At 47.2% G+C, this 25,829-nt stretch overlaps 1 protein-coding gene across 1 annotated transcript in view; it reads right to left on the bottom strand.

The window, feature by feature from the left end:
• Positions 1-25,213, bottom strand: part of SBNO2 (strawberry notch homolog 2) — a 51,843-nt gene extending 26,630 nt beyond the window's left edge. Inside the window, exons 1-3 of the mRNA XM_059831606.1 lie at positions 25,033-25,213; positions 23,846-23,925; positions 16,731-16,854 (exon numbers count right to left, since the gene is read on the bottom strand). Coding sequence (XP_059687589.1) covers positions 16,731-16,854; positions 23,846-23,925; positions 25,033-25,158 — 330 coding nt within the window. The 5' untranslated portion in view covers positions 25,159-25,213. The remainder of the gene's footprint in view (positions 1-16,730; positions 16,855-23,845; positions 23,926-25,032) is intronic.
• Positions 25,214-25,829: the final 616 nt, after the last annotated feature.

Genomic DNA, 25,829 nt, shown 5'->3' on the forward strand with positions numbered 1-25,829 from the left:
GCTTCAGGCCAAGAGTTGGGTCAGACTCCCCCCCGACTGCTATCAAAAGTTATGTTTTCGCAGTGTTTAAAACCATGGGGACACCTTCCTTTCACCTTATTCCCAGATATGTCTTGTTTGGCACCCGAGAAGACAGTCGCTACTCCAAAGGCATAGGTGCATGCGCTGACAGCTGTGCAAGAGCACCGATGCACTAAAGCGAAGGCAAGCAGTAACAGAGATTGCAGGCATGATATGCAAAGTTTGTATTCGTCAAAAACCAACCGGGGGGACCCAAAGGCTCAAGGAGAAAGGGCTGTTCGTTAGGCTGTGCTACCAGGGCGGCACTGCTATGCGGGACACCCTCCTGCTAGCACCGGGTACTTGTGCTCGTGTGTGACACCGCTGCTGTCAGCCCAACAGCAGACGGGCAGTGTTTCCTGTGCAGCTCTTACTCTTGATATTTCTGTGGCTATTTTAGGATTACCCAGAAACCAAGGCTTTTCAGAGACGGAAGCAGGCAGCTAGATTGATCATCTCGGAATTAAGCAATCTCTGGAAATGGGGCTCTGTTTCACACCTGAGAAACTAGGAAAACACTTGGGTAAATACAGCATTTCTTGGCCAGAGCATGTGCCTTGTGCATCCCGCAGGAACCTGCCTGTCTACCTCCCACAGCCTTAAGCTCCTGATCTAGAGTACTCTACGGGCAGTACATGTGGGATTCAAGCTAACATGGTTCATGATATTGAGATTTTTTTTTTCCATTAACTCCCACCACCCAAGGTCTGTAGCCTCTCTCAACCTTCCAGTCCTCTGCAGAGACACTTGCAGATTACCTCAAACCACTGTGCTGCTGAAGCAAGCCACCATCTCCCCTTGTTGTCCTCACCACCCTTCTGCTTCTTCCTCTGGACTCAAGATCCCAAGAACAAGCGCTGCAGGAGTTCACCTGCCTCTGGACTGTCACCACGATCTACACTCCTGTGCTACCACACCTCTTCAGATCCAACCGGGACGTGGGTAAAGCAGAGAGCATTGACATCTGGGCTTAGGAAGAGAGTTTAACAATTCACCTAATACTACTCTCTCATATTATGCCTGGTATAAAAGAGTTTAGATCAGTTTTGTAGCAACTCTTCTGGCCGTTCCCAGAAAGGAGGGAGAGAGAGAGATGGACAGGCAGATGGACTGCTCCTTCACCCATCTGCTCTGGTACCTGATACGCTGGACTTACGCAGGGGCAGAGGACCCAAAGCAGCTGGAAACTCCCCTTTGGGTGTCTGACAGTCCAGATACCAATGAGAGGATAACTACAGACTGGTATCAAGAGGCCCATAAGAACTCCTTTGAAGAAGTTTCTTTCAAAGCCCAGCACTAGAAGCAACAGCTATTATCTTCTCTGGGTACCCACCACAACACAGTGACACAAACAGCTCCTGAGATGGACCTGGAACTACAACTCTCCCACTCGAAATCCGTGACAGTGCCAGTGCTTTGTCCACAGGCAATGAACAACAGCTGGTTAAGCGGCCGGTCCCGAGACACGGGCATGGTGCTTTTCACAGGTGCCTGGGGAGGTCCTGAATGCACACCTAAAAAAAGCACACCTCAAGCCTGGCCACACGACGTTCGGCAGGCAGGAGGAAGAGCTGAGGCTTGCTCCCAACAAGCCCTCAGAGCTCAGCTCACATGAGGAGGTGCAAGAACTAGTTCCTATTCATAACAGGCAACAGGAGACATCATCATCCTCAATTTTAAGTCTAAAAGATGAAAGGCATTTATTAGAATCTGCATGCTGAGAGGAGAAGCACATTTTTCCTCCTTCAAGGACAGGCAGGCCTGGGAGATACTGCACTACAGACAAGAAAGAGCTGAACCAAAAGGCTGGAGTTACAAGGAAAGCCCAGCTTTGTGGGTTTGGTTTTTTTCTTTTCATTATGAAAAACTTTGCCACACAGACCCATTTCTGCATTTGACTGACAGCGTTTCACTGCCCAGGGACAGCGGCAGCAGCATCTCAAGGAGTCGGATGGTCTCGGATCTGCACCTGGTCTCATCGCTGAGCTACGGCAAGGCACTTCCACGCAGGTTTTATTCGTTTGCGAACAGCACTGACAGAAGTCGGTTCAGGAGGAAACGTCTGCAAACACACGGGCATGGCAGCAAGAAGGCTGTAGAGCAGACTAGAGTGGCCATTGCCCATTAGTCCCAAAGAGAGGGAAGTGCCGGGCTGGAAAACCAGCGGGACATGCGAAAGCACTGTAACACAACGCAAGGCGCCCTCCGCCTTCCCGAGCCCAGCGAAGGCTCCAGCCCCACCATCGCCACCACCGCTCCCTCTGCCCGGGGCACCGGACTGAAACGGGGAAGAGGAAATCAGCCTCCAGGGAGGATAATATTAGTCTTGGAAATGACTTCAGTGAGCCCATCCTCTTGCAGTATTATGAGGCATTAGTCACAAACTTTCAGAGTCTCCCATTTGTCTTACCTAATTACATTATTTAAAGAGCACTAAAACTAGTAACGTGCTAGATTACCGCCCTGAAGAGCTTACAGTGCAACCCCAGTAAATTAGACTTGCTTACATACAAAATGCAGTGTAATTGTTTAATACAAGGCCATACTGATAACTACTACTTGTGTCATTATAAACCATGCCTTGACTAATCACTCCACTGGTTTATATGGAGCAAACAGGAGCAGCTACCTTAGTCTCCTCAAGGGAAAGGAAGGATCATCACCTAAACCACCAGCTCATGAAATAACAGAGTGAGCAAAAGGACTCCTTTCCTCAACGGGATGAAGCCACTGCCAGACCCACTGATATTCCCCAGCTAAAGGGCTGGTTCATCCGGTGACAGCGCCGGTTACAGCTGATCCCAGCCAGGAGAGACCCTGAGCCAAAAGGTGCCGAGCCCCGATGCACAGACAGAAGGGGCTGAAAAGGAGATGACAACCTTAGGGGTAGAAGAGACGGCCCAAGGAACCATGAAGAGTAAGAAGATTACAGGTGCAGCAAGCGCTGGAAAGGGGCGACGAGCCGAGGAGGGACTGCAAAGCCAGCTCCCAGCTCCGGAGAGCGCTGCTTCTGCTTTTCGAACGGTCTGACACGCTTGAGAAGCTCCTCAGTGAAATCACTCCAGAGAGATCACTCATCCCTGTCTTCAGGATTTGAAGCGAGTTATTTTGTCCCTGTTTAAGACTGATTAATCAAGAATTTTTAAATTTTCTCATTGGAAATAAGAGGTTTTTACAGTAATAGCACTTACTTTACGTTTCAGTGGAAGTCTAATTTCTGCAACAGATGGAAGTTATCCCAGAAGGCAGGATCTTTATTTCAAATGCTATTCTGCAACCATTCTCTACGTAAATCTTATTTCTGGAATTAGACTATTTGTTTTTTGCGGGTTTAGTGGGGGTTTTTTTGTTTTGTTTTGGTTTTTTGGTGTGTTTTTTCTCCCCTCTCCAATTTAGCATAGCCTGCAACCAAAATCCAGTCAGAACATTGCAGATCGTCACCGGTAGAAGAGTTTTACCGCAGGGGGCTGGCAGACCTGCTTTGCCTCCATCTCTTCACCCGCTTTGTTAAACGCTCCTCTGCACCAGGACAGCGAACGTCTGGGTGAAGCGCTAGCTTGAAGATCTCAACCCCGTTACAGAAGGACGGGCACAGAGACCTTGAAGTCTGCTGTGAAAACACATTTCAGGACTAACTGTTCGAGTCAGAGATAAAGTTTATAGAAGCTGCCATAAAATGGCGAAAGGGCGATTCCCTTACAGCAGGGTGACCGCTTAATGGAGAATTTTATAAGGGGTCAACAGGCAGCCGATGCAGAGGCTATGCATAGCTGCAGGCTGTGGGTCTCGCCAGCGTGTTCTTTTTTCACAGGGAAGCTGAAATAATGTCAACATACTAGAACAGGCGACAGAGGATCACAAATCATTGTCCAGTCTTCATATCAGAAGATGCTCTAGTGAGTGACTTGATAAATCAATGATAATCATTTGCTGGACTTCTAAACTGCGAGTGCAAATGAATCGCCAGTCGATGCTACTATGGCACACAATACTTCTATCATTATCCCCAAACAGAAAAGTTACCAAAACCAAGAATTAACTCCCCAGAAAAGATCAGAAAAAAAATCAGGGTAAAACAACCCAAGCACATAACACTTTCTCCCAGCCACTGGAAACAGCTCAGTTCCCTTAGTCAAAACAGGGTCTTTGTTAAAAATAATGAAAGAACAGGTGAAGCCTAAATACAGAAGGCATATGCATCTAAAAATATTTTTGTCCATGAAGCTATCAATATAAATGGTTTATTCGCTCACAATCCAGACACAGAGGAAACAAATACTCCTCCTGCATAACAACTATTGATTACTCCACTCCACAACACACAGCTGATAGGGAGTTTTAAAAAAAACATATATACCCAGGCATACAGAAATATACACACAAACAAAGCTAAACTACCAGACAAGAAAGATCTGGTGTCTCAAAAATCAGAGATTAAGCAAATTATGTTTCAGGAAAGACAGAATCAAGAATTAGCAGCTGCAATACAAGCAGTCGATCACTGAAAGAAAATCTTTTAGCTGCCAAAACTCAAAGTCTTTCTAAATATGGGGCAATAAACATGCAGTCTTAAGGGTTCAGTGCTCTGGCTGGCAAGCGGTTCCCTTGCTTTTCGGTACACAGCATCTAGTTTAAAAATAAAACTCCTGAAAGCCATTACAACTACATGAACACACCGATCAATTCTCCACACAGCTCCTCTTCCTCCAAGTTTTGCAGTTAGTGACCAAGTTCTAACCGACAGGAACAGTCTCCAAGTACCACACGCTTCAGCAAAATACAAATCACATCTTCAGCACAGTAAATCTGCTCCCACTGCCTTGCATCCAGAGTCGTCGCCCCTAAACCTCTGCTGCCATTGCAAAAATTACGGGGGACGCACAAGCCCAGGGGAGCAGCTGGAGCTGGCTACCCTCGCAAGCCAAACACACCGGGAATTCCAAGGAGGGGAAAAAAATATATTAAAAAAAAATAAAAATCAGGCATTACCTTGTAGAGAGATGGGAACTTTAGCCAGAACTGCATTTGGGACATTTTAAAACAGCATTCAGTTTGCTGTCGGCAGAGCAGGACGTGGATGAAGCAGCAAGGTGAGATTTTTCAGTATATAATAGAGAAAGGTCTTCATTCATGACCGCGACAGCAGCAACAGCCAGGAAGAGAGCTCATCAAGGGTTTTTAAAAATTAACATGCAGAAGAACGGAGTGAAAATGGAGGAAAAAAGGACAGCCATACAGTGCGTCTGTCCTAAGCCTGTGGAAATTTGCATAGAGCGTTTAGTCATGAAGGAGAGTGCTCTTACTTCCTCTAAGTACAAGGGCTGACTTTCAGGAAATGATGCCTGCTTGGTAAGTCAGTGAAATTACTGGCAATGCGATGAGAATTACTGTATGTGGTGTAATTCAACCACAGATACACTGTAAACAAAGCTGTGCTCCGCAGCGGCGCGGCCAGACGCGGGGCAGGAGGGGTCCGGGCAGGAGCCTGGCTCCCCTGGGCTCGGCCCCCCCTCCGCCAAAGGCAAGGGCAGCGTTCCCCCCACAGCAGCCCCTGCTTTGGGGCTGGGGGTTCCTGCCCGCCTGCTTTCAGGGGCTCGGATGCAGCAATCAAACTGAAAGAGACTATGAAAAGTATTCACAAGTTCCCCCCCCCCAGCCAAGAGCTATGTGCCTTCTTTTGTCTTCAGCATCTGCCCCACCCCAAATATTGCAATTAGAAAATAAAAAGGAGTAGCCATTTTCTTAACTTTCTTTCCTAGATCATTGTTATTTCTCAGCGTCCAGGAACATTGCTTTCTTTTTCCAAGGTCTTCCCTTTTAACTTCAACAGTTTTGGTAACAGAAATAAGCAAAATTTCTGGTGGGGAAGAGAAAAAGGCACAAAAAAACGGATTGGGTCTGAAAGGGATTTGGTCATCGTAAACTTAAGGAAAGTCTGCTCCAACACAGCCCGAGGCTGAGGAGAAGCAAGCTGGTCAGAGTACCCACCGCCCTGCAGAAAAGCCATGAGAACTTTTCTGTTTGCTTTGGGTGCAAGAGGTTCCTGTTTGCTTCTCCCTGGCACAGCCGGCGGCAGCACCGGTGCCGGGCTCTGGCCGCGGGGTTAGTCCCCCCAGCTCCCACGGGCTCGGCTGCTCCGGCTCGGAGCGGGCTGGACGCTGCGCCGCTGCGTGCCCGGGAGCGCAGCTATGGTGAGGCTCGCTGCTAGATGCTCTCGGGCAGCCGTGCCACGAGAGGAGGGCAGGGAGAGGGACTGGACCTGGCCAGCGATGCCGACAGAGCACCAACCCCGCAGCGCAGATACACACGCTGAGGATGGGGAGAGGAGCGTTGGCTGCAGATCTCCTCTCCGTTCCTGCTCCGAGTCTTTCCGCGCAACCATGGCACGGCTTCAAGTGAAACGCAGCCCGTCGCTGTTCTGCGTTAGAGCTGGCGCTCGGTGCCTGCTGTCATTCCTGATGCAAGTGCTCTTGGGGCCTCGCACCGAGAAATGCTGGAAAACCCCACATTGCGAGGCACTTCTCAAAAACCAAAACTTTGGAGCGACGGAAGACAGCAAAGCCCCTACCAGGCCTGCAAGAGATGGGAGCAGAAAATTAGGTGCTCTCCAACCCCTCTGAGACTCAGGGGAGACAAACCAGAGGGGGTTAGTTTTGCTTTACGACATCAGATGAGGATGGAGGACTGGCCCCTGCGAGGAAGACACGCTGGGTCCCAGGGCTGGAAAACCACCCGCAGGACATAAACCCACAACAGGGCTCCTTTCCAAGGGCAGCTGGGTATGTGGCACAACCCACCGCAGCACAGCGGTTCCACGGGGATTAATACATTAATAGCCCTTAATAATGAGGATCCACGTTCCACCACGCAAAACACCTAGTCCAGAAGAGGTTTTTTTCAATAAGCAAACGGGAAAGAAAAATGCCTTTTCCCCGGGCAGTCAGACTGCAGCCAGGGATGCTGGTGCCGGCGTCGGAGAAAGCGAGGACCGGGCAGCCCCAGCAGCCCTCGCCCCGGGAGGAGCCGGAGTGTCACTGCTGGGCTCTTCCTGGTATTAGAGCACGTTTCACCTCCCCGTGAAGGCTGCGAGCAGCAGATACACGAGTGCTGCTCAGAAGAGGCATTCTGCAGGAACCGTGGGGAAAATGAAGCATTTGGTTTCTGTGGGCAGCTGGTTTGGGGTGGAGAAAGGCAGCGTGTTTTCACTGCTCCTTTTATCTGAGTTTGATTGTATTTAATTAGCTGGTAGTGCCCTGAAGCTTGGGATAGGTGCTTTAATGATACGTTTGAAGTGAAGAGACCAAATACATTTCTGAAATGTCTTAATTAGTGACTTGCTGGTGACTGCCTTGCTGTGTGACCTTGATTAAACCACCAGCTCGTGCCTAAGACTAGCAAGGTCTTGCTATTTATGCAACCTTTAAAAAAGCAGATGGTTTATTTCCTCTTCCTCTTCTGTTAGTGGACAAATGGGGCAAAATGTAGGCAACAATACTGGACTGCCAAAAGGAAGCAAGACGTATGACATTGTTATAGATAACCAGGACTGCTAAATTGATTTTGCAAGACCACAGTAATATAATCACAGAAGATAAGATAACCCACTGAGAAACCACCACCTGGAATTTTAACAACCTGTCCTAGGGGAGAAGGCATGCCACAGCATTTCTGCTCTCCACAATTAATTCATGAACACGCATGCTGACAGACAGGGACAGGGAAGCAGAATTGTTCCAGCATTCACGTCAATTTGACTTACCGTCTTCCAGCAAAATCTGAAACGTACAACCCCGTTAGGTACTGTGTTGGGTAACCGTCACAGCATCCTCTACCACCTCCTAATCACTGACCTACGGGACAGCTTCCTGAGCACGTGGATGGTTTCTTGAAAGCACATGCTGAACTTCTAGGAAAGCACAGATACAAATCAATCTAGAACAACACACCTGTACAGGAGAAGACCTGGCAGCTCATCACCCTCACGCAACCGAAGAGCTCGGGACTAAATTTCCTGAAATACTTTGCTGCCAAAAGACGGGGTTTCCAGATGTGTCCAAGGACACTCCAGGCTCAGCTTCCCAGCCCGGTGAAACGCTTGTGAAAAAGCCATCAGGCCCCTGAACGTCTCTGCAAGCCAAGCTGCTGGGTGCCCGTCCCATGCAAGCGGGCAGCTGCGCACGCGGGAGGGATACCTGAGCAGTGACTGGGATACGTAACCAGATCGCAGCAGCGTGTCTTGGAAAAATAAGTCTAAGAGTAGCTAAAGGGTGGACGAGTACTGAACATCTGCACACCGCAGTGTGTCCTAACAGGGTTGGGTTCTGTTCAGAGGGACGAAAGGCGGGAGAGTATGTATTGTACAGACCGTGCCTTGCTTTTCCTGTTCCCATGACAGGACTGGTTTCACCCAGCTGGGTGCAAGGCTTTGCTTTGCATTTTGGCCCTTTTGAGAACGAAGAGCCACCCCTGCCACGCACAGGGCAGCCTCTGCTCTAGTTTCAAAAGCGAGCGAGAGAAAGCAAGGTGTGTGGTGAGTGACTGCACTGAGAGGCTTTGACAAGTTGAGACCACAAATGGTTTATTTTTAAAACAGACACTAAGAACAAGGATAACGAAGCAGCTGGTAGGTATTTTATAACCAGAGCTGAAATTCGGGGGGTGCGCGGATCGGCAAGCCCTGCCAGCACACGGCTCCCCTGAGGGCTGGAAATTTGGAAGGCAATTACCGCTTGTTCAGGAATGGGGAGAGGACCAGGAAACAGCCTGCCACTGAGCAAGTGCAGAGGGGAACTCCCAGGCTGGTGTTCCTCCTTAAAATAAGGAGAAACCAGAAAAACTCGTGAAGCATAAAGGAAAACCAGCGAGAGAGTAAACTCTTGCAGGTGATCCCGAAAGCTGGAGGAAACCAGTGCGCGGCAGCAGGCACCGAGATGCTGCGACTCCGGGAATAACAAACATATGAGGCCAGGGAAAGAAAAATGACTGAAGAAGGTGTTTGTGTCAGAGGCAACATTTCTCGTGGTCACTGCTGTGGTAATTCCACCGGCGTTCCAAGCGCGTTACGGATCAGGACACGCAGTGACCACCAGCGGAACTGGAGATGGGGAAACTCACTCGATCATACTGACTCAGACCAATTCTGCTTTGAATTAAAGCATCTATTTTAAAACGTCTCCCAGTGGTCTGCTATTAAATTATATTACCAGCAGTTTTGAAGAGCACTCTGTGTTTCAGACCAGTACTTTTTCCCGCTTTTCTTAGCTTTATGAAGGGGAGGAGGCAGAGAAGAGTGCTTGCCAAGAACTTCAGAAGGCAGCTCTCCATCACCTCTGTGCCTCCTCTCCTGCCCAGAGGTGGACATCGCTGTTTGAAGGTAGCAATACAGATGAAAACTAACAAGTCTGGAATGGGGGAGAAGCGAGAGCCCTCCAAGCCCTCATGCCCTCTCCCTAGGGCCATGGGCATCTTGGCTGGCTCCTGCAATCGGCAGCCCAGCACAACCGACAACAAATTACGCCTCAAAAGCGGAATTACTCTCACTTAACCACACGTATCTCCACCTGAGATAGTCCCAAGAGCTCCTCTTATACATGGAAGGGAAAGATTTACTCCTAAAGCACGGTTCATCCAACCAAAAGGAGACGTTGCTTTAGAATGACGTCAGCTGCATCCCAGATTTGTCCCCTCCTCCTCAGTCACCGGCTCAGGGTGGCTAAATCGGACGATCAAAGGAAACCGAGCACTCGGTCGGTGAATCCTGTGCTGATGCCTGAGCCCTGCAGGTCAGGAAAGGGCTGCAGCACCCGCACACACCTGCCTGGTCTGGCCCTTCGCTGTGAACCCAGCGCACGGGCACTGACCAGCTCCTGGCGTGCCCGGCTCCAGCACAGCTGACCTTCACGCAGGTCACAACCGAAGCAGCCAGACCCCTTACACGTGCCGACAGCCCACGCTGATGCCGCTATCTCCTCGTACAGCAACTGCAATACTCGCTCAGCTCCAAGTTGGGAGCTCAGGCAGGTGTGTGGCTGTGTCATCTGGTGGATCATCTCAAAGCGCGTTATCGGATGTATCATCACCCAGGCACCCTACGCGCAGTGAGCCATGGCGAGGCAGGAGCCCACGCCGAGAGCAGGGCAGTGGCAGACACACAGATACTGCGCTTGCGGCCGTCCTGCCAGGGAGCGCTGTTATCACCACACAATTTCACTGTACTTACTGTAACTAGGTCAGATGAGCCGTTATAATCACAGCCTTCATTTTTCTAAACCAAGGCCTGAAGTAAGTGTTCAGCATCTCACCAAAAGTGTTTATAACGTGTAATTAAGTCAGCCAAAACCCCAACCCTGGAGTGCAAAAACAAAGACAAGAGCATGCAAAGCAACTTGTTCGTAAAATGCTTTAAAGGCACCAGAGCCAGTTAACTGTCTTCAAATTGATTTTAATATCTGTATTCCCTGTAGACATAACTCCAGGACAGCGATAAAGTTCCAGGATGTTTCTTATTCCAGGAAACTCTTCATTTCAATCAGAACCAAGTCTTTCATAGAATTTAATAACTTACATTGATTTCTCTTAAATCACCACAGCTCTGTGCACTGAAGCGCTTTTAAAAATTAATACTTTTTTTAAGAGTACGTTAATTTCTCCCCCCACTTAAACAAGAAAGACTAATAGGAGATTGCAAGGGGCTGGTAGTGAAAAGAGGGCTGGTTTATGATTAACAGCTGTGGTCAAGAGCCCCCAAACACCACAAGCAGATCAAACAAGGCTGTAACTGCATCTTTACAGCATTACTGCAAACGACTCTACCCAAGAGCAGCCAATTCCTCCCTGCCCCCACAAGCTAAATCAATCTGGACTGACCTCCTTCCTCCAGTCCGAGCACAACTCACATTTTAGAAAGGGTACCCGAGTTCCCGGACAAAGCGTTTATACACAGAGCTGCTTCACTGAGGAGAAAAGGAAGGAGCTTCTGCAGAGCCCCCTCGCACACCCACTGCATCCACACCTTCCACGCTCAACAGGAGCGGCTCACCCTCGCTGCAAAGAGATCGGGTTTATTTTTCAGCATAACTTATGGCAAATGAAGTCAGAAGAGGAGACTTCTGTGCGGTCAGAAAGGTCCTGTTCTGCACAACCACACGGAGCAAGTCAAATGAAGTTAAGGAAAGGGAAATGCAGACTGACTATCAGAAACAGGCAGGATCATTTTAGATAACAAAAGGAAGGAGGAAATGGGCAGTCTTGTGCACTTTAAGTCATTCTAAACAGGACAGAACAGTAAAGTTTAAAGAAAAATGTGTGGTGGCTAAGAGCGGCAAGTATTTACGTGACAGGTATGCTTTTCTAGAACAGGCTGCTCTGCTTTCATGATAAGGCTCTGGGGACAGACTACAGTTCAACACACACCCCTGTGAGGGACAGCAGATGCCAAAGTATAAGTTAAAACATCTTGGATTTAGTGTTTTGTGGTGGCAATTAACAGCTCTTACCATCAGTGACACAAGATAGCACTGATACAATAAAAATGCCTTTGCAGCAGAATTACTGCACACAAGCACAGGATTCCAACTCACCAGCACCTGAGGCTGGAGGAACAAACAGCAGAAAGCGAGGGAAACCGTGGAAACCAAAACCTGCTCCTCTTCAGGACTTTGATTTCTAAGGACACGTGTGCAGTCAGCAGACTTTTTACATAAGGAGATGACACCACAGGGTCTGGTCAAGACTTTAGCTTAAGACAACAGTTCCCAAGATCAAGAAATGCTATCAGACCCCAATATGGCCTCATATAACTATTTTCTAAACCTCAGTTTAAGCCACTTGTTTATATAAAGAATGCCAACAGACCGGCAAGGATGAATCACCCAAGAGCAAGCCAAAAAACAAAAATATTGTGGAGGAAACAAGTTCAAGTTCACATTCGGCTGTTCTGACCATGCAAATGAAGCACCTTTTCCAATATGCAGACATCGTTCAGCCAGGCTGCTGCGATACACGCAGAAATCGCTCTTCACCAGACCCAAGCAGCAGCAGTGAATGATTCAACTAAACAGAAATTCCCAGAGCAATTAAGAAATTCGGCAACTCCCACTCACGGCATCCTCAGGCCAGCAAGGGCTTTACACTCTGAAGGTCCAGTGAGGACCTCCGAAACAAAATACGGCGAGAAGATGGGGGGAGCACATGCCAGGGCTGGAGGAACACGCGTCAGCCTCCCCACTCTCCGAACCCTCGAGTCCCCCAAACCCCAGGGCACTTGAACAATCCTCCGATCATCGCCACCAACAGAAAGTGTTTACTACACAGATACCTCAGATTCATTAGTCATTTGCTCTTTAGACCTTTTAAATCCATTTTCAGCATTCCTGGAAAACTCTTTAAGGAGGCAAACCGCCTACAGAGTCCAAGGCCAGGCTGGAGTCCCGCTGCAGCCCAGAACGGCTGCAGGTACATTTTGGGGAGGCGGTGTTCACCGGCTCGCTGTCAGATCACACACAGGGATCACAAAGCTTCACCCCAGACCAGAGACGACGCTTCCATCTCCTTCCTCTGCCACCCCAGGACAGCATGCAGAAGTCAAGTGCTGGCAGGCTGCTGAGATACGCAAAGGGCTGTAACCCAAGGGGACAGCAAGCTCTCCTGGGCTGTCGAACTTTCATAGCTAGGGGTTTGGAAACTGAGCAAAGACTAGAGAATAGTCTGCATTCATGTATGAAGGCAGCACAAGTTCTCACATAAGCACCCGATCTACCTTGTCTGCCCAGCGACCACAGATTTAATCAAGAATCTCTTACCAAAGCATGCAGCAAACTCCTCATGTTCTCTCCTTGGTTTCACTCCTCTGTTTGGCATGGTCGTAACAGCACAAAGTTTAACGGGACTTGCCACTCCTACCACTGCACTAGGCCAGTATGGAAAAGATAGGTACTTTCCTATACAGTCACCTGGGAAGATGTAACCACCCAAGCTGCTCCCACACCTTCTGAATGGCATGGTTCAGCTTTCCAGGAAGATTGTTAATATTTAACAGTTTGGTATCTGAGACAGGAAGAAATCCGTAAAATGGAAAATACTGCTGAAGCAAGGGATGGAAAAGCTCCAGCACGCTCCCGGATGATTCCAGACTGATGCCACTGCCTCCGGATAAGTGCCTGCTGTTCTACCAGATCCAGGCTCTAATTCTGGCTCCTGGGGAGAAATCATCAGCTCTTCTTTGGGTGAGCAATGAATGACTAGTAGTTCAGAAAGCCCTAGGTTTTATCAATGGATTTCCACGTTGGTGCTTATTGCACTCTAATATGTGAGAGCACTAGGAGCAAACCACGTAGAAAGCTCAAATGTCAAAAGTGGAGTGTTTAGAAAGGCTGATCTGGCTCCGTACTTCAGCAGAAAAGCCCTTTGAGCTGGAGGATGACTAAAGACTGAAATGCCTCTTTGAGAGACAGCAGAGGACAACACTACTGTTATTTCACGTTAATGGGCACTGTCACACTAGATACCCAGCGAGCCTGCACGTCCATCTGTCCTGTGGCAGCTCTAGACAGACCCTCTGAGGTATGAGCTCAATCAGATCAGTTTCAGATCGGAAGACAAAACTCTAACAAAAGTCTTACTCAGTGTTTCTCAGTTTCAGAGCACTCAGGGCGACACACCACTGCCTTGGGTTATTTGTGGGAGTCTCCAGAAAGCCCCAAGCAGTAATGCTCAGTGCACAGGCTTACAGACGACCACCAAACAGGACAGAAAAGCACCCATAAAAATGCTCTGTTCCTCGTGGGAAGGTACATGGCACTACCTGCTATTACGTGGTACAATACCCAAGTAAAAGAACTGCCTTGGCTGTGTTAGATTCAGATAAGGACACTTTATTGTTTCTATGCTTGAAGCAGAACACTTGCAAACATGTTGTAAATAGGTGCGGTCTCACAAAAGTTGGCTTGGAAAGAAAGAGTCCAAGCAAAAGCGTAACTGCCCACAACCACCTCGTTCCCATTCATCACTTCCTCTCCAAAAGGATGGCACAAGAATTATTTCTTGTTCCGGAAATCATTTGAGGTCATTTATGCCTGGTTTGTCTCAGAGCCCTCCTGCTCTTTTATCACCTAACCGACACAAAGAAGCATCTCCTTTTAACAAAGAATCTCCAAAAATCTGCTCTTCCAAGCTGGCTGAGATCAATTTCCGTCATGCAGCAGGGGAAGGAAGCTGATCGACCACTTAGATACTATAAAATACTTAAGTTAAAGAAATAATTAAGCCCTTTTCCCATTAAACCTATCAGCCAAACTACACCAGACCTGCAGGCTGAGACCTATGGAGAGGACCCCTCTCCCTCTTCCCATCGCAGCCTGTTAAATGGCTTCCACAAGTTGATAAGATCACATTTCTGTCTCATTCCTCCCGCAATTAATTCTGCAGGAGGCAAAGATCGACGCTATTACGATTCATTTACTTATCTGGTTTTATCCAGTCGGAAGACTCTGGTCAACAGCTGCCGGGGACTGACCAGACCCGCTGCGCCAGGCGAGTCGCTAACATGAGGCACCCCAGCAGCTTCGCTCAGGGAGTTGCATTTGGACAACCACACCAGTGGCTCGCCTCAAAAGGCACAAATCCCCAGCATATGTAAATCCAAACCTGCAGAAATCAGAGCCCCGAGGAGGTTCAAAACCTCTTTTTAGCCATGCCAAGAAAATAAAAGCCCAATTAGGGGGAATTAACACATCCCCCTCAAGAAGAGGGGAAATGCATCAATTTGCTGCTGCATCAATTAATGAATCATGCAGGAAGAAGAGACAGATTACAAAGGAAAAAGTTTCTGTTTATACATGTGTCTTGACATTCCGCAGTTACTGAAAATAAAATACATTCAAAAGCACACAGCAGCTTAACGGAGCCTACTGAAGCATTTCTCGGTGCGTCAAAGCACGATGCTGGCGCAAAGTACATCCGTACTGCCCCAGTTTATCCCTGTGTCTCCCTTGCGCTGTTTTCAGCAACTTAGGGCTACGCTGTAAGGCATGCTTAGAATTAATAGCGAAACATATAGAAAGGTCAATCTTTACCTGAACACAGAAGGGGGGGTGGGGAAACCCAGACTCAGCTCCACCTCACACAACACCCAAACCGTGCCCCTGTGCTTATCTATCACACCGAGTCACAAACCTGAAGCAGACAACTGTGATGTTCAGATTAGCTAGTTCCCACACTCAGAGGAAGCTTGGCTCCGACGGTTAGCTTCTTTGTGACCAGAAAAAAAACAATACCTTTAGTGAAACAAGTTTGACTTACAGATAAGACAGATGAAGATTTTGAAGAGAGCCCATGATTTTGCACACCTTAAAGGTTCCTTTGAGACCCTCCAAGCACCCCTGAGGCATGAAGGTCCAACCTGTCAGCAACTGATAAGCCCCCAAGCAACCTGTTAATCAGGTCTCATCAGAAGACCTTAAGCATACTAAAAAAAACCCCCAAACCCACTAATTTCTAATATAAGCTCCCTGTAGCATCGTCTAACCAAAAAAGCTATTCTGCACATGGCTTGAAGCATGTGCCCATCCCAGAGTGCTGCCACAGCCCTGCTCCTTCACGTGTTTCTTGTCTGATGGGAGAGTTGTGCTCAAGCAGCAGTTCGGGGCACACATGAGGGACTGGGAACAAAGGGGTGCTCTGTAACTCCATCTACTTGGCTACTCCCCGCAGGGTTTTGCAGCACGGCGAGGTGTGCCCTTTGCCTGCCTGAGGCAGGACGCTGGACTGCATCTGGCACCTACACGCAGTGACTTACGGAGATAGGAGATCATTCAGTTTGGCTGTTGTCTTGATAGGTCAAAGCAGGGGAACATTCTGCAGTTTTACTCACTATGCATCTTCAGATGCTGGGGGAAACCCTAATGCAAAGAACACACATAGCCAGACATTGAAAATAGCTATATTAACTCCTAGAAAGGATACAGCCAGTCCCTCCTTTATTCCAAGTCAGCTCTGTCATATCAACTGCTTCCCAGTCTTTACTGACCAGTGTTATCATGAGATGTTGCCAAAAGCCCGTGCAACATTTCAAGAACGCCGAGGGAAGAGCTCCTTCCCACCTAGAGACATCCCTGCAGTGAGGACGCCTCCTGGTCCCTAGAGATGCCAAATGAACCAGGGTGACTATTCATTCCTCCCACACTTCAACTCTCCACAAAATGAACTGGCTCCACTCTCAGTTTGCTAGGCACTGAGTTGATGTAATCCCCAAATATTCACTATTGAGGAATCCACCACTTGTAATCAGTGAGAAAGCACATGCAATGTATGCGAGTGAAGAGAGTTTCAGGAGGCAAATGATTTAACTGACTGATGCATGTTCAAATTCACACTTACCTATACCCTCCTGCAAACGGGATTCTCCCATTCACTTTCAGTGTTTATGGTAATCACCACTTTAAAAGACAGAAGCAATTTTACCACTGATAAGCTCCAACCAAGCCAATGGATAGATTCTGTGACAACAGCAATTCAGAAGCTATCCCAACTGCACACAATTCCTATCAGGTGCTGGAAAAATTCAAGATACTGCTGGTCTCTTCCTTTCCCCTCAATAAGGCAATACTGAAAAATAAAACCCATCACCAGAAATTACCATTCTCCCCCAAAGCCATCGGTAGCTATGTACTCACCTGAGGAAAATCACCATTTTTTGGTAAGAAGTCAGTGGAGTCCACAGATGCATAGTTTGTATCCAAGAAATGTGGTCTGCTGATGGAATTCATATAAAAATCGTGAGAGGAATTAAAATATTGCCTGTAAGGAAATGGGAAAAGCAGTTACTTCCTGTCAGTCCTGAGTACTTCTCAGGTTGCTTCAGCCTCCATCATCAGCGGTGAAGTTGCAAACTATGGGGTAACACATACAGGAGACTGATATTAGAAAAAGCTGTGTTTATCCAGAAGAGATATCTAGGCAAAATAATACATCCACAGGTTACGTCCTACTTCCCAGACTCAGTAGTGTGAGACTCCAGAAAGCTGCATTAAGGTTAGGAATTCAGTTCTCTGCAACTTGTATAAACTGAGAAGGATTTAATAGATAATTTAATAGGATTTAATAGGGTCTGAAGGATTAAATAATATTTCAGTGCTGACAACAAAGCAAAATCAAGCCTCTGAGATGTCCCAGCGCCAAGCGTTTGACGGGTGTGATGGAACCTGACAATCACACTACATAAGGACAAGCATCAAGTTTCACGGAAATATCACACCCGAACACTAGTTCGGGCCATAAAACTGAAAGAGCCCTGCAAACTAGCACGGAGAGGGAAAGAAACCACCCCCTTTGCACACCCTTGACAGGGAGGTTGCCAGTCACAGATCTTAACTTAAAGACAGGTAAAAATGGAAGGGTTCGGAACATGCAATCCTGGACAGATCTATTAGCCCAGAGAGAGACGAGTTACGGCTGTAACCGATCGTACCCAGGTACGAAGCAAGACCTCTGCTGAACTAACAAGTGAAACAAGCAAAGGTCTTCCGATCGCTCCCTCCTGGGCAGGGCACATGCCGGCGCTTCCTCCTGCCTCCCTTCCCCCAGCACCGGCTTCCTCTGCGCAGAGAGGAGGTAAGAATTGCAAAAGAGAAGGCAATTCCCTTCCTCCTTCCCAGGAGTAGCCTCTGGCCTGCACTACCCAACCCTCTTCTGGTTTTGCTATTACACAGGCGAGCCCTTTCCCTCTCCTGCAGGAGCAAGGAATGTGCTTTGTAATCTTTCCCGTAAGGGCTGTGCGCTCACGCTGCTTGGGCAATTGCCACCCAACACGTTTGCATGCTGGAACCACTAAAACGTTTCACCCAATCTGACTGGTTTCCTCTTGTGGCAAGTTGTATGTTCTTCGTAATGCCAGAGTTACAGAACCCACAGCAATAAACTTTAACAAGGCACTGGGGGGGAGGGAGAAGCAAAATTTAAAAAGAAATACTACCCAGGAGCAGAGCTAGGGAATGACTGCACTGCCAAAGTATTATTAAGCAATTAAAATGCCATGTGTGGCTAGCAGCTCATTAATATACCACGCTTAACATTTACATATGTATTTATGTGCAAACACAGTTATCTCGCTCTGCTAAATACATTTTTCCTGCTCTTTTTTCATCATTAAAGATAACAGTCTCGGAAAGGAACAGCTCCCTCCCACTCTTTTCCTTCTTTTCAGCGCTGCCACGGTTTCACCTACTGCAGATACACCGAAGCAGCAACCTAAACCTGTGCGAACGCGGAGAGGTGGATTTAGCACACTTGCACGTAATAGCTCTGACACTCCAGCACTGACTCTCGGCTCCTCCTCATCTATTCAGGCAATTTAAAATCTGTGCATAAATTCCAGAAATTTATGTATTTACACACAGGGAAAGGCTGGTTTAAATCGCTTTCAAGTTGAAACTGCTGTTGTCTCACCATCTCTCTTGCATGAGGACAGAGCTTGGCCAGCACTAACGAACTAACCAGGGAAGGGGAAAACTATTTTTACCGGAAAAGTGAACACCGCCTCCTATTTCACCAGCACCTCATGGGTCTGGACAAGAGTCAGTTAAGGTAACGGGAAGGAGACCAACACGGCCCCAGCCTCCCTGGCCTGAACTGCAGTGGAATGACCAGCTTTGGTATGTTATTTTGCTTCCCTTCATCTTGGTTTTCAAATCTGTGAATGCGAGATGCACTTTCTTCTTGCAGGCTGAAATAAGAGCCAACAGCAACTCAGTGCACTGCTTTGAGATCCACTTAGGAAAGCCACCAAGTATGCAGCATTTGCCAAAGTCCTTTTAGTACCTTTCGTGCTGTGCTTTACCTTTCTTTCAACAGGAACATAAAGATATTTACCCTCATTTGAAGAGCTGGCATAAAGCCACTGACAGGTTAGCTCGAATTAGACTGCAAAAAAAAAAAGCGTTAACTGGAAGAATCAAGTGTGGGAACCTTGCTGTATTGCCAAAGCAAAGATGTGAAAACAGCCTCACGGCAAGAGGGCCCTGTACATACCTGCTCACCCTCTCCAGGACTCAGTTACTGGTAAACTGCTCCAGGGAAGCTACTCTGGGTCAACAGCTTCCCCTCAGAGGCCGAGGGTGTTCACTGGATAACTAAAAATTGTTTTAGAAAGGAAATTTATACTGGGTTTAATCACACTGGATTTACAAAAGACTGCCTATCTGCACTCTTATCCTAAGATCTGACTTCGAGCTGCAGCACTGAAGAAGGAACCGGGTGTCCTGGACAATGAAAAACAACATCTGCCTTCATCAACTCCAACACTGCAAGTCCACGTCCTGTCATGGAGACACTCAACTTGCCCATGAAGAGCCAGGCTCCAGCTAACCTGGCCCATCCCAGAGCCAAAATCCCTCTGACAGAACTCGGAAGACAGCCAGGGACACGCACAACTGAGGTCCATCCAGTGGTTGTGGGCAAGTGCTACACCAGTCCCTTTCAGGCCACTGATTCACATTAACCACTGAGGTTGGCTCTTGAAGCAATCAAGGCCCTACATCGGTTACTAACCTTATAATAATTAAATACATGTGCTTATTATTTAGTCAGTAAAACTTATGTCTTCAGTGTTGAGATCAGAGTTTAATGAGTTGATGCTAGGGAGTTTGGAGTCATCTTATTTTACTTCTTTCGGCTGCAGAAAACCAAGTGCTGATCTTCTTGACGAATAAAACCAGACCTTTGTAACCCAAATGACTAAACACACTTAGTCATTAAGTTCTTAGAGAAATTACTCTGCGCTAATGTGAAGTTTAGACCAGAATAGCGCTGTGCTCTTCAGACAGAAGAGGCTGCACTGGCTCCAACCAGCCCCTCAGAAGGGGAATGCTCCATTGCGACTCAGCCAGCATCAACACCGCTTTGCTTTGTGGAAAGGTAGTCACCCCAATGGAACCACACAGACAAGAGGGGAGGAATGCTGGTCTCCCACTTCTGTTTGAACTCTGTTTCACAAAAGAGAAAGAGGGAATCTGGCTCAAGAGCTCAGTTTGAAGAAATCAGCACTTCATTGTGTGAAGAGGAGGTTACATGTGCTGACCCAGTACACGTCCTTCAACAGGTACCGATTAAGAAAAATAAGCGTCTGCTCCCTGCCCCTCAAGCAAAACAAGCCAATAAAGCCAAGCCCAAAAATTCAGCTGTTATGAAAAAGAATATCTAGAAATCTAACTAGGGGGACATTTTCATGTAGGAAAACTTGAAGGAAAGTACATGAAGGTGTGCAATGTTCAGAACCCAACAAGCACCAACAGTCTTACTGCAGAGATGGTTCCTATCCTTCTTTAAGGAATAAAGCAGCTGGCCCAGAAAAATTCTTTCACCCCGAGTCCTGGGACATTATGAGCTGGGTTGGGAGCATCTTTGGATCATATCGGGTTCAGACAATTGCTTTAAAGAGCAAGACTGCTTTTTTTGCTGCCACCCACTCTAAACATAGCAGCAGTGGAACAGTTTGATACAAAGCAAACCTGAGCTGACATCTGACTCACCCAAATCATTTGATGTCAGTCCAGCCAGTGGGTCTCAGGGTAGGGCTATTTCACACACTCCAAAAGAAGCTTGTTGGGTGGGGTTTTTTGTTGGGTTGTTTTGCTTTGGTTTTTTTCTTTTGTAAAGAATTTGATCATTTCCTTCAGTTTTCCTGAAGCTCAGGACTTTCAATAGCAGGACCTAGAGGAACACACTGTGGACATGCTTTTACAGGGATCCACGTCTCAGAGGTGAGCAATGCAATGCACATCCCTCCCAGGAGATAGGTCTCCATACTTTGACAGCTTAAGCTTGCTGTAACAACACTTGTTTAGACTACTGTGATATTGTGCCTGCCTCACATCCTTCATACCAGCTGCCCATCCATGCGTCAGATGCATTTGAAGCCCTCCTCGTGTATTTTGGCCAGACTTTATGCTCTGATGTTATAGCCCTCCACTCAGAGACACAAACTCCACATCTCAGGACAGCGGAAGATCAGAGATGAGCTGGCAATGTCACAGGCTGCCTAGACATCAGTCCGGCTCTCTTCCCCATCATTAGAGCAATTCATGTTTTCCAAAGACTACTGTACTATTTTAGCAAGCAATACTCCATACATAGGTGGCCAAGTAGAAAAGGGCATGAAAATAGCAGGAAAAGAGGGTGGTGTGTGGTTCAGAAACTGGGGAAGGAAGCTTTGCTTCAGGTTTTGAGAAATACTGATTTGCAGATTTGTGACACCACCTCCAACAGCACAACTGGACTGAAGCAAGGAATGTATCGAGCCTGCAGCCGCAAAGGAAGCCCAGCTCTTCAGGAATAATTGCCTTAGAAAGGAACTGAGCTACAGCTCTTCCCTACAGGGGACCTGAACCTCATTTGTTCTTTCAGCAAGGTTTACATACACCGTTCACATTTTTTCGGGTTAAGAAAACCTGAAACAAAGAGGCAAGCCTTGGTATCTTTTAAAGAAACTCTCTAGCATGAAAGTTAACTACTGAAAAAAAACAGGAAAAACCTGCTTCAGGACAAAGCTGTTGCTATGAGAATAAGCCATGTCCAAACACAGCCACTTGCAAATGAGATTTCTTCTGCACGGATTTTGAAGAGAAACTTATACTAACCCAATGCCATCTGCATTTTTCTGTTTTACAACATGAGCTATAATTGCAACTCCCTTTAAAATCACATTTTTCAATGTTTCCATCCCTTTCAGGATTTCTACTTGTAACACCCTAACCCTAAATCCACCTGAAAAAGACTCAGCTGCAGTTTTCAAATACAAAAGGACAGACTTCTTTGGTTTTTGTGAAATACAGATATTGAAAATTTCACCTGAAAGGTAATTTTACAGTTACCAGGATATAAAAAACAGGAAGCTAAAGGTGCAGCCTTGGCTAAATAATTCTCTAGCAAGCGACTGCTACAATGAGCCTCATTTCCAAAAGTAACTATAGCAAAGTCAACAAGTTTACATTTGTGTTAAATGCAAGCCTGTCTTTGCAGCATCAAGGCTGTAACGTTTGCAGCAGAGTTGACATGAGCAGCACTAAACAGGAAGAAAGCGAGGGGCAAAACCAGAAGAAATGGTCGAAGAAAAAGCCCAACACAACAGATAAACACAGTCTAATCTTGTGGTTCGATACAGCAAAACAGAAATTCTGTTATAGCTCTCTTGAGGATTCACAAAGTGTAATTTACAGGAATTGTGCTCAAGAAGTACACCCTCTTCCAATCAGAGACAGGCTAGCTAAGAGCAAAGATACTGAACTTATCTGGTAACTCCTCTCAAATTCTCACTTTGGGGAGTAACTAGCAAGGCAGAGCTCCACTGAGCACCTGTGGGACAGCTTCTTGGTAAACTTACATCAAAAACTGCCCTATTCCATCCACCCCATCATTGCTGGCTAGCTCACTCTGCAGGCTGAGGTGGACCAGGTACACGAGAAGCAAGAACAGCTAATACAGAGACAAAACACGTCTCATCCCTCTGAACAGAGGGGCTGATTCTCTCTGCTGCCAGCCAGGCTGGAACTTAGACGCTCACAAGGATGGATCTCTCTGCTCTTCCACAAAGATGCTAAAATCCCTTCAGGAAGGAGCTTAAACCAAATCCTCAAGCACCTGGAGCACTGTTATTAGCTCACAATATCAAGTTCTGTTTCTTTTATCCTTCCTTCCTCCCACCTCTGACCTAAATAGAAACACATCCTGCATATCTGTGCCACTCCCTGCATTCACAAAGAGACCAAAGCAGCCGTCGATCAGCCTTCAAACCTCTTCCCAACAATCAGCATCTCCCAGTCCCAACAGAGTTCCAACCCAAGTCACTCGGTGGTGGCACAATGCCACTTTACGCTGTCCCAGACATCTCCTATCATATCCTACCTTCTGATCCGGGATGGAGGTTCATCATAAAGGGGGAGGAGGAAGAACAATATTTATTATTATGCAAAGATCCCTCAAAAATGCTATTTAGGGCATGTAATTAGAAGAGGTTTTGCACTGAATCTAGAAGGCACATGGCTGATGTCTTTCCCATCAGACAGGGCCACTGTTACTACGCAAAGGTTACTGAAACCCATCACAGCTCCGCTTTGCAGCACTGAACTGTGCTGTATACTCGGCAGCTTTACTTAGAAGTCAGTCACAATTTCTCACATGAGCCCGTACTCATCACCTCACACCCTGTGGGATGAGGTTATCAGTGAAGACCATCAGTTATAAGCAGGGGAAAAAGTCACGACTCTTGATGAACTCTGGGTTGCGCAGTTAGGGGCTCTGCAGGTTTTTCAATACAGACATGAGATGGTGGTATTTAGTCAGCCTCCAGACACCTACACGGCAGAAGATTTTAACTTCACTTCACCCATAAGTCTGCCACCTGTACCGGTAATACCTTCTGCTTTGTCTGCTCCATCTGCATAAAGCTAGAGATTACATGACGTATTTGCTCAGCTAGATTGTGCTAATGGGGTGTTTTGAAGAACTCCATTAGTGTAACAGATCCAGGCTAACACAAGGCTGTTCTTCCCTTATAGGAGCCTCCAGGTTTACCAGAAATCAATGTTTATCTCTTTTTTTAAAAAAAAAAAAACAAACTGTTTGCTGCTTTTTCCAAGATGTAGCAGTTTATGAAATGCCACAAGATCAGTGTGTGATGCAATTATTTCCCCATCAGTTAGTGAAATAAAGTAAACAAGGAAAGCAGTAAAGAAACAGTTGAATCACGGGGTGTGCAAGAGCAGAGGGGAATTATACAAAGGAGAAGAGCACTCACTGGTTTTCACTGGGGAAAGATGAGGTTGGGAAAGAGGCAGGGTAGCAGCTACTCCATGAGTCGGCAGCCAGCATGGAATTCTGAAAGGAGAAACCAGAACAGTTACAGCAGCAGATGACTGGCACGATTACCTGCAGACCTGAGGCCAGGCTCATGACTTCTCTCCCTCAGCGCCTTCCATAAGCAGCAGTAGCTCTTCATCTCTCATAGCAGGAGAAACGAGTGCTACACTCCGCTTTCAGCTTTTGAACCTACTTTCCTATTACTGTCCCCAGAAGGACAATAGGGTCACTCCCCTTTCCCAGCCCTTTAACCTCGGTCTCTGCAGAAAGCGAGCACCAACCCTTTAACTTGAAATTGGCTTGCATAGGTAAACACCCGAAAATATTGTTCTTTTCTTTCTGTTTCCCCACCTCCCTAAACAGTCTCCAACATTAACGGGAAGCTTTTAGCTCAGCATGTACCAATACAATCATGGAAAGACTACAGTATCTTATTACTCGGCTACAGATCAGTCTTTCATCTGTCCTTTTTTGTGTCCAAAGCAATGATACCTCATGCTTGAAGCAACATGCACTTGGTGAAATGGGCCTCTTTTTTTAACCTCTATATTCCTGTATGTGACAGAACTCAAGAGTTATAAACAGAAACAGAAAACTGCAGGAACATGTAAGCTATTTTGGGATAGAGGTTTGCTTTCTGCCCTGTTGAGAACAAATGCATCAGGGACCCGATCTTGTTTTAGCAGCCATATCAGGACAAATACAACCCTATTCATCTCTGCCACTCTCAAAAAAGGCACAGCTGGACCCAGCAATAGATTTAGCATGTCTCAGAGAGACGAGCTGGGGCAGAAACAGTCTGCAATTCTGCGTAAACTCTTTAGTCCTTTTCCGAGGAGCCTGGCACCTACCAGCTTTTGGAGAGGCATTGTTTTAATCACTGGCTTGCTTTCCTCCTCCCACTTCAAAGGCAGCAGACAGCAGTCACCTCAACCCTCCAGCGTTCCCAATCAATACTTCATGCCCCTGGACAGCTGCCTAGAAAGTCTGGTAAATAGCTGCTGTAAACTTGCACAAGGACTCCCAGGATTTGACAGGCTGGCGTGCCTTGCTCAGAGCCCTTCTAGTGACACCCCCCGAGCAGCCTCTCCCTGCCCCTCCCCGAGAAGCTGCTGGGGCCCTCACCTCCATGGCTGGCACGGCGAGCTGGGAGCGGAGGCCGGGGATGCTGTAGAGTGTATTGCCTGACTGCTGGTGCTCGTGCTGCGGGTAGCTCTTCCCCCCGTCCATGGCAGGGTGTGCTGAGGGCATCAGCCTGTGTCCTGCTGCATGAAGTCCTCAGGGCAGGTGGAACAGGCTATGGAGTGGTGGAAGGTTCTTTATCTGTGCTCTTCACCCTGCACCATGTCCTAGGGCAGAAAAGAAACGCACGTTTAAATTTTATGAAAGTGGAGAAGAAAAAAAAAAGCACTTCTAAGACCAAACGTAGCTAAGACATCAGTAAACAGACGTCAACCTGTGAAATGCCTGCTGCCTCTTTATAAAAGAGGGGTTTCTACTGCAAAACAGAGTTCTCAAATATCACCACACCTGGAATTCACCCAGACCTGCGAACTTACATTAAACACACCTCTCCTGCCTGACTGCATACACTGCGGAAGTCTGGCAGATCACCACAATCATCTGTGCTTTTTGCAGTAGACACACAGCTGGTTTTTAGCTTGAGAAATTTTCTTGTCTAATATGCAAAAAGATTCTGCACTTCCATGCAAACTCATAACGACCAATTCCCCAAAATACCTCGTTTTCATGAAAATATGCTACGTAGGTGGAACATCGTTCCACGGAGTACCGACGGCCACGCTGAGCAATGAGTGAATCACCTTGCGGGGTCAGAGCGCGCTCACATCTCCGATCTCGCTGTACTTTGATGTCTCCCTAATTTCACAGCAGATGTTCAGTGTGCACTAATACTCTTCGCC

This window comes from Gavia stellata, chromosome 32, assembly GCF_030936135.1.
Source record: "Gavia stellata isolate bGavSte3 chromosome 32, bGavSte3.hap2, whole genome shotgun sequence".
NCBI lineage: Eukaryota > Metazoa > Chordata > Aves > Gaviiformes > Gaviidae > Gavia > Gavia stellata.